Source organism: Galeopterus variegatus, unplaced genomic scaffold (assembly GCF_000696425.1).
Source record: "Galeopterus variegatus unplaced genomic scaffold, G_variegatus-3.0.2 Scaffold2290, whole genome shotgun sequence".
NCBI lineage: Eukaryota > Metazoa > Chordata > Mammalia > Dermoptera > Cynocephalidae > Galeopterus > Galeopterus variegatus.
The window spans coordinates 175769-187925 of record NW_007728401.1 but is presented as its reverse complement, the minus strand read 5'-3'; the positions used below and the strand labels follow the sequence as shown (position 1 = coordinate 187925).

Below are 12157 nucleotides of genomic sequence, written 5' to 3'. Positions count from 1 at the left end.
GGGGGGGGGGGGGGGGGGGGCCAATGGGGGTGGTGGGGGGAGAGGGCAGGAGGGCAGGAGGGGGAAACGCACATTTGCCAAGAGCTTGCCACATGCGGGCTCTTTGGGGGTCCTGTCTCCATCTCCACGGTGGGGGCTCACATGGGACGACGGTTTCTTGGGCCTGTACAACCGCTAAGCCCAGAGAAAGGAGCCCCAGAGGCTGGGCTACACAAGCCCCAAGGCCGGGAGACCATCTCAGGAGCCCAGGAGCGACGTCTGAGATGGAGAGGACGAGGAGCGGGAGGGGACCGGCCCCACGGCACCCGCTACCTTTCTCTTGGTGCGCCATCACCGTATGGCAGATGGCCAGCAGGCGCCAGAACTCGCGCACGACCCTGTCCCTGTTGTGCCGCACCACGTGCAGGAGGTCCTCGTTGTGGAAGCGCAACTTGCCGTCGGCGAGTTTGTTCCAAAGGTAGGGGTTCTCCTGGGGATGATGGGGACAGGCCGGCTCCAGGTGGGTTCCCGGAAATTCACCCCCACCACCACCAGGGGCAGCACAGTGAGTGGGTCTCACCTGAGGCTGAATCCCGTCCCTGTCCTCTGGACCTGCGGAGAGACCCGGCTTCAGGCTTCAGTTCCTTGGATGGGGCCAACTCGGGTCCCACAGCCCCTGTCCCCCAATCTGGGGGCTCACCAGATGCAGCCAGCCAAGCCAGGCCTGGAGCTCTGGACCCAACACCCCAAGCAACCAAGGTCCCTGGACCTCAGTTTTTCTTTCTGCACAAACGAAGAAAAGACACAGCCATGTTTCCCCGGGGTCCCAAAAGGGCAGCCTGGAGCAGGAATCAGCCCCATGGAACAACTTCTGTGATCCTCTCATGGTATCTTTTTAAAACTGGGACTTGGTGGTCAGCTTTGAAAAGTCAAGTGATTTCGGGGCCGGCCCGGTGGCGCACTGCTACAGTGCGCCTGCTACAGTGCGCCTGCTACAGTGCGCCGCTTGAGAGCGCAGCGGCACTCCCACCGAGGGTTCGGATCCCACATACAGACCGGCCGCTCACTGGCTGAGCGAGGTGCGGGCGCAACACCGAGGGTTGCGATCCGTTGCCGGTCACGAAAAAAGACAAAAAAAAAAAGGAAAAGTCAAGTGATTTCACGTAAACACCTGATCCACACCGCTTCTGGAAACTGCCGTCAGAGGACCTGGCTCAGGGTTGATGCCGAACGGTGGCCACCCCCTTTGACCTGAGTGCACCATCTCCTGCTAGCCACAGACCCCTGGTCCCTGTAACCCCCAGACTCTGGCTGAAGGGAAGGTGGCATGTATTAGGGGGCACAGGCCCATTTTTTATGGCTGAACATTTACCATTTCTCATAACAGGGACTGCTCACTACACTAAATAATTACCCAGCTAGGTCCCCTGAGATCCTGGTCTAAACCACGTACCCCAGTTGTGAGTTAGAGCAGGGACTGGCAAACCACACCCTGCCCCCTCCAATTTTTATATGGCCCATGAGCTGGGAATTGTTTTTATGTTTTTAAATCGTTGGGGAAAGTGGCAAGAGGAATACTATTTTGTGACCCATAAAAATGCTGGGCCGGGCCGGTGCGCCGCTTGGGAGCGCGGCGGCGCTCCCACTGAGGGTTCGGATCCCACATACAGACCAGCCGCTCACTGGCTGAGCGAGGTGCGGGCGCAACACCGAGGGTTGTGATCCCATGCCGGTCCCGGTCTGGTACGGGCGCGACACTGAGGGTTGCGATCCGTTGCCAGTCACGAAAAAAGACAAAAAGGAAAAAAAAAAATGCTACAAGTGCCCGAGCCAGGGGGGCGGGGGGTGAGGGCCTCGGCCACATCCCCCCAACATCTGCAACCAGCCCCTGACAACCACTGAGCCACCACAGGAAGCATCCCAGGCTCCCAAGCTGGGGGGTGAGGAAGGCTTCAGCTGCTCCCCTCTGACATCTGTGTCCAGCCCAGCAATGACCAAGCCCCCGCTGGAAGCCCCTGGTCTCTCCTGCAGGAATGGGGGGCCACAGGTCTCAGCCCCACCCCCTCCTTCCTCTTGCTCCCACCCTATTTCCTTCCCCTTTCCCCTCCCCCTTACCCCAAATAGTAATATCAATAAATAAACTGGGGAAAAAAAATCCCCCCCAAAAGAAAATGCTACAAAATTCAAATTTCAGCTTCCACAAGTAATGGTCTGTGGCAGTGAAAAGACCACCATTTCGTGACATGTGAAAAGCCTCTGAGCTTCACATTTTAGCATCCGCCGGCAAAGAAAGGCTACTTGGGATGCCCGTTCGTGGTTGTATGGTCTGTAGCTGTCTCCACCGGACTACGGCCGAGCTGAGTCGCGACAGATTGTGTGGCCCGAGCAGCCGAAAATAGGGACCCACTAGCCCTTGACGGGAAACCTCTGCCGGCCCCCAGACGAGACCGTGCCATGTGGCTACTTCCTATGGTTCAGATTTGGGGTGGGAATGCTGGGTGTGGGGACAACAGTGGCCCTGGCCATCAGGCACCTGGCTCTGCCTTGGAGAGAGTGGTACCAGCCCCCCCACTCGGGGCTCAGGGTGTGGGCAGACCCCCCGGGCAGCCCCGGTGGGGAAGGGGACCTGGCGGGCGGTGGGGCGGGGCCCCACCGTAGACTCTGCCATTGATGCAGCACTTGCTGAAGCGCAGGACGTTCTGGGTGAGCGTGCCCGTCTTGTCAGAGAAGACATACTCCACCCGGCCCAGCTGGTCACTGAGGCTGGTGCTGCGGGCCTCGGCGGGCACATCCTGTGGCTCATGGTACATCCGCAGGTCCCAGTTGATGAAGACGCTGTTCCCCAGGTAGATGAACTCGGCTCTAGGAACGCACACGTGCACTGGGGGTCACGCCCCTGCCACCCCACCGCGGGCCTCACTTTCCCCCATCTGAACAATGGGCGTGCTCACATGATGAACATGGCGATGGGGAGCATCACGCTGAGGAGGAGGACAAAGCTGCAGAAGATGAGGAAGGATTCCATGGCCACGTGGTGCCCGTGCTGGGCCGAGATGTAGTAATGCTTCTCTCTGAATTCTCTGACCTTGAAACTGAAGCCCAAGGTCAATGCCAAGGAGATGATCACCAGGGACAGGAACATCTGCATGGTGGATGGGAGGGCGGTGAACAGTGTGGGAGCACCTGGGGCCCCGAGATACCCCAGCGACTCACCCATGGGGACACCTCGTGTAAAAGGACAGACACAGAGACGGAAGCTCTCCCACCCGTCCAGGTGAGGGGAGAGGGGACGGGCCAGGGGGTGCAAGGGGGAAGGGAATTTCCAAAATCCCTGGAAAATTCCAGGGATTTTGCCAGACTTAGGTGGTTGATCTTTTATTGCAGTAACTTTTAAAAAGATAAAGTTGATTGGGCAAAAGATAAAGAATTGCTAAATTTCAGAGGAGAGATGAGCGTGTTATTATTTCCTGCCAGTTTGGAAAACGTCAGGATCAAAATTTTTTATAGAACATCTCTAAAAACTTTGTTTGTTTGTTTGTTGTGGCTGGCCGGTCAGGGATCTGAACCCTTGACCCTGGTGTTACAAGGCTGCGCTCTAACCAACTGAGCCAACTGCCACCCTAAAGTTGTTTTAACAAAAGATTCTCTGTCCCAAAGACCTGTCCATAGGATCAGGCTGCCCATTTTGCAGAGAAGGGAAACTGAGGCCCCAAAAATGATAGTGAGGCTTCTGTCTGCAGGGTAGAGCTCTTCCCCCATCCCACCTCCATGCCCCCCAGGGCAGGAGCTCTTGTCAGCAGCTCACCAGGATCACCAGCCTGTTCATCAGAAGGTCCATCTTGGTTCTCTTCTGATGGATCTTCCCACAGTTCTTCATGATCTTTGTATCAAAACCTGCAGGGTTTGCACCCATCCATCCATCCATCTGTTCACCCACCCACGTCCATCCACCATCCATCCACCCATCCATCCACCATCCATCCACCCATCCATCCACCATCCATCCACCCATCCATCCACCATCCATCCACCCATCCATCCACCATCCATCCACCCATCCATCCACCATCCATCCACCCATCCATCCACCATCCATCCACCCATCCATCCACCATCCATCCACCCATCCATCCACCATCCATCCACCCATCCATCCACCATCCATCCACCCATCCATCCACCATCCATCCACCCATCCATCCACCATCCATCCACCCATCCATCCACCATCCATCCACCCATCCATCCACCATCCATCCACCCATCCATCCACCATCCATCCACCCATCCATCCACCATCCATCCACCCATCCATCCACCATCCATCCACCCATCCACCATCCATCCATCCATCCATCCATCCACCATCCATCCACCCATCCATCCACCATCCACCATCCATCCATCCACCCATCCACCATCCACCCATCCATCCATCCACCCATCCATCCATCCATCCATCCATCCACCATCCATCCATCCATCCATCCACAATCCATCCATCCATCCACCCACCCACCCATCCATCCACCATCCACCCATCCATCCACCCACCCATCCACCCATCCATCCACCCATTTACCCACTCACCCATGTGCCCACCTTTCCATCTACATGCAAACAATCCCATGTTTTCCAGCCAGAACAAGAGTACTGGCTCAACAGGTCCATTCTTAACAATTTCAGTATCCAGGACCCAGAGGAGCCTGAGCCAGGACCAGTCACTCAGCAGATCTGTGGCAGCCAAGCCTGGCCTTGCAGCTTCTCACCTACCCCGACCCTGGCCTGGACGGCACATGCTCCAGGAACCTGGAAACAGCCATACCAGCATAGATGACCAGTCCGTAGCAGGTGTCTGTGTTGCGGATCTTGCAGCCACGGAGGAGGAGGTTGCCAATGTCCAGAGGGTATTTCTCGTGATTCCATTCCAGGCACCCCACAAAGTGGTGCATCCGGCTGTTGGGCTTCTCACACAGCACTGTGCCTGCGGGTGACCAGGCAGTCAGCAGCCAACGATGTGGCTGAGCTCAGGCCCTCTTCCCTGGGCTCCCAGCCACCCCTCTCCAATCAGTGCTGGGGGAACATCCCTGTCACCCTCCAGCTCCCCACTTCCACCACACAGCCTCTTCTGGGATGCTCCGAAGTGACCCCTCCTGGCCTCAGGGTCTTTGTGCACCCTGCCCCAGCTCACACCTCTCTGGCCCTCCAGCCACCCAGCCCCATCCCTCATGGTTCTGATTCTGGGACATGGCTAGACACTGATTCATGGCCTGGTATCACTGGTGTCTGTGAGCTCTGCGAGCACAATCCAGCACCTGGCATACAGTAGGTGCTCAATCAGCGTGGGAGGAGAAAAGGAGAGAAGGGACGCCTCCTCGGGGGAGGCTCACCCAGCATCCTGCTCCTGCTGGGCGCTGGGGCCCGTCCTCCATTGCCCCCTTCCTGTTACCCTGAAGCAGAACGGCATTGGCATCACTTCCGTTTGAGAACATGGGCTTAGGGTGCAAAGTCTGGCTCAGGGCAGTATTCAGTGAGGGCCAAAATTACAATGGGGTGTGGGCTGAGACCCCAGAAGGGAGAGGGTCTACAGGTTTCTTGACTGGTCCTGGCCTGCCAGCCCCATTCTGCCTTTGGGACTGGGAGACTCAGTCCTGAAAGTAGGACCTGGAGATGTCCGGGGGCGTCGGGGGCAGGAGAAACATGGAGAGCCCATGCCCCTCACTACCTCTCTGACCTTCAGTCTCATCCTCTGAAACATGGGGCCATGCCCCATGGGAATGCTGGGGTGGCTGGACCAGCCAAAATCCAGAGGCCCCCTCCCTGCCAAGCATCCGGGGTCTTTGAGATCTAGTGAGAAGTGCTGGATTTGCACTCACTGCCTCTCTCTGAGCCTGTGTCCCCACAGGGTCAGAGAGGGGGGACCACTGATCCCGTGAGCCTTCCCCAGCACGTGGGTCATCGGTCCACGCACACAGGCTGCCTTTTGGATGAACCAATCAAAAATGTTCGTGTCATCACCGTCGTGTTTTAAAAATAAAGTTTAAACACCAAATAAAATGCTGGGCACGTTTTGCAACAATGGTAACAGCAGCAAGAATTTTACGCCAACTTTTACAGATTTAGGGGCCATGAAACAGGGACCCGGGTGGGGTGCGTGGACTGCTGTCCCCTCAACGCCTCTCACCTTGGAAGGACGCCATCCTCCTGGCGCTGGTCAGTTGGTGGTGGGTGACCATCAGGGCCTGTCTGAACTTCAAGTTGGTCTCCCTGGTGATGAGAAGGGGAAGGAGGTGATGATGACACCCTGGGGTGACGGCTCCCAGCCCCCTTCCAGCCCCTCAAGCATGTTCACTGAGCACCTACTGTGCGTTAGCTGTCTGCCCACCAGAAGGCTGAGGCCCAGAGAGGGAGAGAGCCTTGCCCGAGGCCACACAGCGCGTTCGCCAAAGGGCAGCGGGTGGAACCTGGCCCCCCTTGCCCTCAGGCGCACAGTAGGGCCTGCGGAACGCTGGCTCACAAAGGCTCCCTCTGTGCCTGCCCGCGGCTTATTCTCGTTACCCCTGCTGGCTGGGAAAGCCCGTGCAGAGCCTTGCTGGCCTCCACTCCTTCCCATAAATGCTCACAGGGTAAATGACCAAAATATCTTCATGGGCTTGGCTTGTTGGGCCAGGCCTGTGGCACTGGGAAAGGGGAGCTCCTCTGGGCCTCACGCCCAAGCCCCCCAGCCCCCTGGTGACATGTGGCTCCTCACCCATCGATGTCAGCCGTCTCCACGTAGCACAAGCTGCTGGGCTCCGTGCTGGCCAGCAGGAGCAGGTCAGCCTGCGGTGGGGGGCAGGAGACAGCATTGCAACGGGGGATGAGAGACCCCGGGGAGCGCTCACGGGGAGGGGAGCTCTCACGGGGAGGGGCCGGGCCACCACCAGCTCACTGGGACGATGCTGTCCCTCCTGAGGCGGACCACGTCTCCCACATGCAGATTCTTCCACTTTTTCTGCGTGAAGCTGCAGGAGGTGAGGGGTGAGGGGGGCTCGCTGCACCACCCCCTACTGGGCCCAACCCCCAGCTGGAAGAGCGGAGGGTTGGGGTCCCCACGGGGCCATAGCTGGGTCCTGGGGGCGTTCTGCCTCCCTGAGTTCCCACCTCCAGGCCTTTCCTCCCACCCGTCGCTCCCTCTGCAGCCTACAAAGCCCAGCTCAGCGACTGCCTCCCCCAGAAAGCCTTCCCTGGCCTCCCGCCCCCTCCTCAGGGGCCCACACCCCTGTCCGGTGACCTCCAGGGTCCCATATCCAAGTCCTTTTCACACTTTCCTGCCCTCCCCTTTGGTTGAACTCTAAGCTCTGCGCGTTAGCAACACAGTCCAGGCGCCTAATAAATGCGGGCCCCGTCCTGGAGGTCCAGGAGCACAGAAGGTGACGGACACTCTGCTGGGCACCCCGCACTGCCCTGGCTGACCCCTGCCTGTGCTGGAGCGTCCTTGCCCCCAGGTGGACAAGGCAACAGCCACTGGCCTCACCTCTTCCCCATCAGGACCTGGCAGGGTCTGTTGTTGATGGCTTTGTCGCTCCTGTGTCGCCCCTGGGCCAACAGGCAGTGGATCAGGGAGATGGCCCTGCCTCCCTCGGACGGCCACACCCTGTCCCTGCCCCACCATGGTGACTGCCCAGCAGAAGTCCCACCAGCACACCCCGCATCACACCACAGTGTGTCTGTCTTGGGAGCCCTTGGGTGGGGGCTGCAGGTAAATTGTAGTCGGCAGAAGAAAAAAGAGAGATTCTGCCTGCCATCCAGAGTGGCTGTCAGACCATGCACCCAGCACGGCCACCAAACACAAGACAGCCACCACAATGTGACCACAGAGCCCACGGACACCTGCCCAGCACAGCCACCAAACACAAGACAGCCACAACAATGTGACCACAGAACCCACAGACACCTGCCCAGCACAGACACCAAGTCACAAAACACCGACATGATGTGATCCATGAGCCCACAGACACCTGCTCAGCACAGCTGCAGGAAAAGCAGGAGGACACCTCCCACCTACAAGTCACTAAAAGTGACATTCTCAGGCCCTCAGCCACCTGAAGCTCTGTGAAGCCCAGCCCTCCCGCCCACACCAGCCCAGGGCTCTGCGGACCTTGCCCTGACCTCCCGTCCCCCGGCCAACCCACCCAACCCCACTTACGATGTCATCCACCAGGTCACGGGTGGCGCGGATGAGGACGAGGCAGAGCAGTGGGGCGAACAGCGTGACCCAGGGCAGCGTGGAGACCTCAGGGACGCTCTGACACAGACGGGGGTCAGGCCGGCCAGACAGCGGGGCCACCCTCCGTGTCCTTCCCGGGCCTCCCCCTGGGCAAACTCCACCCTCAGCCTGGCCGCCTGCGACCCACCCACTGACCACCCAGGTCCAGCCATCTCCCCACACCCCACATCTTGGGACAACGCCCCTCTAATCCTTCCACCGCCTGGAACTTCTGTCCAGGCCTCGTCTCCTCAGCCAGCTCCTCTCGGTCCCGTGCCAGCACCCACGTCACCTTCTCCAGGGAGCCCTCCCCGGCCCCAAGCTTGTCCCTCCTCAGGGCTTTGGCCCTCACTGTCCCCTCCCGCCTGTGACTCTCTTCCTCCTGGTCTCCTTCAGGTCTGAGCACTAGTCACCTCCTCCAGGTGGCCCCAGGTGCCCAGTGCCCAGCCTAGGGCTGGCACACAGTAGGCACCTCACTGGTGTTTAGTGACTGGAGGAGTAGAAACAGGTCTCACTTCGCCCAGGACAGAATGAAAGGCTGGGCGGGGTCGGGTGCCCTGGAAACAGTGCCCACTGCTGAGAACCACGTGCTCCTGTCGGACACCGGCCCAGGCACCAGGACGTGGCCGGGCAGGGCCCGAGCACCCACTCTGGACCCCTCCTTCCTCCTTGCCCTTGGAGGTCAGCTCGGCAGGCAGGGGCCACAGGAGTCGCGTGGCTGAGGCCATCAGCCTGGGAGGGGCTGCGTCTTTCTGAACCCCCGCCCCGTCAGCAGGTGCCAGAAGAGTAGGGGAGGTGCCCTCCTTGGACCTGGAGGGCCCACTCATCCACTTTCATCCTTCCATATATATTGAGCACCTCCTGTGTGCCAGGCCCTGGGCCAGGCAGTGCGGACCCAGCAATGAAGGTCCCCAGGGCCCTCCCAGTGTGGGGAGCAGGAAATTCACCCACTTGTCACACAGACAAATATATAAAGCTGCCCTGGGTGGACGGAGCTATGTCACCAGGGCGGTCAGGTCAGGGAGGGCTTCCCAGAGAAGGTGACACTTCTGCTGCGACCTCCAAGACCAGGACTTGGCCAGGGGAGGAGCAGGCCCCCACGTGGAGCATGTCCCACCTGCAGGACGATGACGAGGAGGAAGTACAGGTTGGACACGCGGTGGAACTGCTCGTACAGGTTCAGCGGCAGGAAGGAGAAGACGTTGTACTTGGCCGTGTGGATGACGTTGGTCTGCAAGGAGCGCCGCCCGCGTGGGGTGCTGCCCAGCCGAGGGCCCCCGCTGCCAGCCCTGCCCTCCCCAGCCTCACCCTGCATCGTCTGGGGCTGTGGGTGCGAGAGGCCACGGCCAGCATTAATTAAGCATCTACTGGGCCAGTGCTTACTGAGCGCCTGCTGAATGCAAGGCTTTGAGCCAGCATTAACTATCTAATAAATGCAAGGCCTCAGGCCAGCATTTACCGAGTGCCTGCTGAATGCAAGGCTTTCAGCCGGCATTAATTGAGCCTCTCCTGAGTGCAAAGATTCATCAGGTGGTGACCCCAGGATTTCCCAAAGTGAGACACCCATAAGGATTTTAGGGAGGGCTCTGATGGACACACTGCACTTTCAGGGCTGTGTAGTAACTTACCCTAACGGGCACTGGAATGGGGCAGAGGAGACGCACATAACTCATGCACCAAACCCATGATTTGGTTAGAAGGGGTGCTACAACCAAATCAGGGGCGATCAAAATAAAAATATCAAGCAAATACAAGTACAGGTGGAACCCAGATAGTGTAAAAAAATACACTTGTGAAGGTTGATCCTGGCAGCTGGGGGGTGGGGAGGGGACCCACATTCTGCAGAGGAGGAAGGGGGCTCGGGGGCAGCTGTGGGGCATGGGCAGGGGCTGCCCACCTTGTACTTCCTCCTCCGCCAGCACAGAAACACCTTCTCCACCTGCGCGTGGTAGGCCCGGTTGTTGGCCCTTACCTCCCAGGTGAGCGCTGGAGCGAGAGCCGGGCGTAAGCACAAACACACCTAACGACACCCCACGGGAGAGCCAATGGGCCCTGTGGGACCCAAGCGCTGGGGACACCCAGTTCGTGCCCAGAGATGTCGGAGCCCATAAACAAGTGGGAGGGCCAACCTGGTCCCTGCATACAGTAGGCGCCCGCTCACGTGAGTCGATCTGAAGAGCGGCTCTCCCAGCCCCAAGCCAGGACAAATCCCTACGCTCAGAAAACAGGCGCTGGGAGAACCATTAACATTCATTCATTTTACACACGGGGTAAACTGAGGCTCTGTAATAGGTCCCCAGGCGTCTGAGGCCACACACCCAGCCTGGGCTCGCACCCCCAAATCCGGAGTCTACCATTTAGTCATAGGGTTTGGGGCTGCTTGTAACCAGACGAGAACCCCATGCAAAGTCTTTCCTACAGGTTTGGAGGGGTGGTCTCCCCAGTCCCCCACTTCAGCCAGCTTCTCCCTCCCAGCTGCACCCCCCCTCGGCCCCAAGACATCTACCTGAGTTCCTGTCATCTTCAAGACCTTCTCCATAGGTAACACTGCCCATGGGGGTAGAGCTGTTGGGGTAGAGAGTCCCAAGGTCACACCAGTGGCCCCAAAGCTTGCCAGATGTGGTCCATTACTCTGCCCTCAAGGAACTCATGACCTAGGGGTCGACCCTCTCAAGTGTCACCTCCGACGTCCAGCTGCAGCCTCCTCCCTGGGATCTGAAGGTCCAGCCACTGGCTGTGGGTCTTTCCCCAGACACCCTCAGACCCAGGGGATCCCAAACTGATCCCCAAACCTGCAACAGCCCCACATCCACCAGCCTCCCCAACTGGTGACCTGAGGTTGCCTGAACTCCCACACTGCAGCCAGTCACCCAGGAGGAAGGATTCTACCACCTGACATGCCAACCTCCGGCCTCTGCTCCTCACACTCACGGCCGGCCCCCGGTCACTGGGGTGACCACTCCCACCTGCACCTGGTTTCCCTGCTGCCCCTCCTGTTAAGTGCTCAATCTACGTTTGTTGACTGACTAACTGGGGCCCCAGAGTTACATGTGAAATGTCAAAGCAGCAGTAGATGAGGGTCACGCTGCTGTAAGGTATGAGAGAGGACCAGGGCAGATCGGGACAGGATCCAGCCAGGCACAGCCACCCCTGGAGGGGCCGTGAACCGTGATGGGAGAGAGAGAGGCAGACACAAAGCCTTCCGAAGAGCCCCGGAACCTTCCCCACTAACCGGTTCAGGAATGTCAGTCTGGTTCTGCACCAGGGGGCCCTGGTCCAGCCCTATGAGGCTGTGCAACCCCCCCGAGCAGCAGCCCTCAGCAGCTCCCCAAATGACCCCCACCCCAGCAGCACTCTAGTGGCTGCCTCCTGGCCAAGCCCCTGCCCGGGCTGTTCCCTCCACCAGGAGCACCATCCCCCACGCCTGCTCAGCGCCTCCTCACCGTTCTGGCCTCAGTTCGTACAGCCCAGCCCGTCCAGGCTGGGTGTCACGCCTCCTCGGGGCTTCCTCTCCGCCTGCAGTGTCCCCCATCCCAGCTCTGGCCACCTTCTCTCCTCTACTTTCCCTGTCTTGGTCGCCTGCTGAACCCCGAAACTCCCAGGGCAGGGCCCGCTGGCGTCTGAATCATCAGTGTCCCCAGGGCCTGGGGGGGCAGGGCCTGGCTCAGGGCCAGCTCGGGTGCTCCTGGGAGCCAGTGCCCATTCAGCAGATGAGGTAAAGTGAGGCTGAGGCAGCGGGGCAGAGGAGGGGCGAAGGAGACCCCGGTGGGGGCAGGGGAGCCGACCGGGGATGCGGGGGATGCCCAGGTGGCCGGAATCGACCCCAGGTTTATCTGGGGGGCAGAAACACACGTGCACAGCTAGCCGGAAGGCCCCGTTAGCTGGAAACCGCCCTGCCCTCAGCCCGGCCATCTCCATAGAGGACGCACG

At 59.4% G+C, this 12157-nt stretch overlaps 1 protein-coding gene across 1 annotated transcript in view; it reads right to left on the bottom strand.

The window, feature by feature from the left end:
• The window catches only part of ATP8B3 (ATPase, aminophospholipid transporter, class I, type 8B, member 3), a 23061-nt gene extending 12279 nt beyond the window's left edge, over window positions 1–10782 (bottom strand). The window contains exons 1-14 of the mRNA XM_008581191.1: window positions 10734–10782; window positions 10125–10213; window positions 9345–9458; window positions 8168–8266; window positions 7496–7557; window positions 6911–6983; window positions 6731–6801; window positions 6164–6246; window positions 4805–4963; window positions 3785–3873; window positions 2931–3121; window positions 2606–2841; window positions 560–591; window positions 313–469 (exon numbers count right to left, since the gene is read on the bottom strand). Coding sequence (XP_008579413.1) covers window positions 313–469; window positions 560–591; window positions 2606–2841; window positions 2931–3121; window positions 3785–3873; window positions 4805–4963; window positions 6164–6246; window positions 6731–6801; window positions 6911–6983; window positions 7496–7557; window positions 8168–8266; window positions 9345–9458; window positions 10125–10213; window positions 10734–10782 — 1504 coding nt within the window. The remainder of the gene's footprint in view (window positions 1–312; window positions 470–559; window positions 592–2605; window positions 2842–2930; window positions 3122–3784; window positions 3874–4804; window positions 4964–6163; window positions 6247–6730; window positions 6802–6910; window positions 6984–7495; window positions 7558–8167; window positions 8267–9344; window positions 9459–10124; window positions 10214–10733) is intronic.
• Window positions 10783–12157: the final 1375 nt, after the last annotated feature.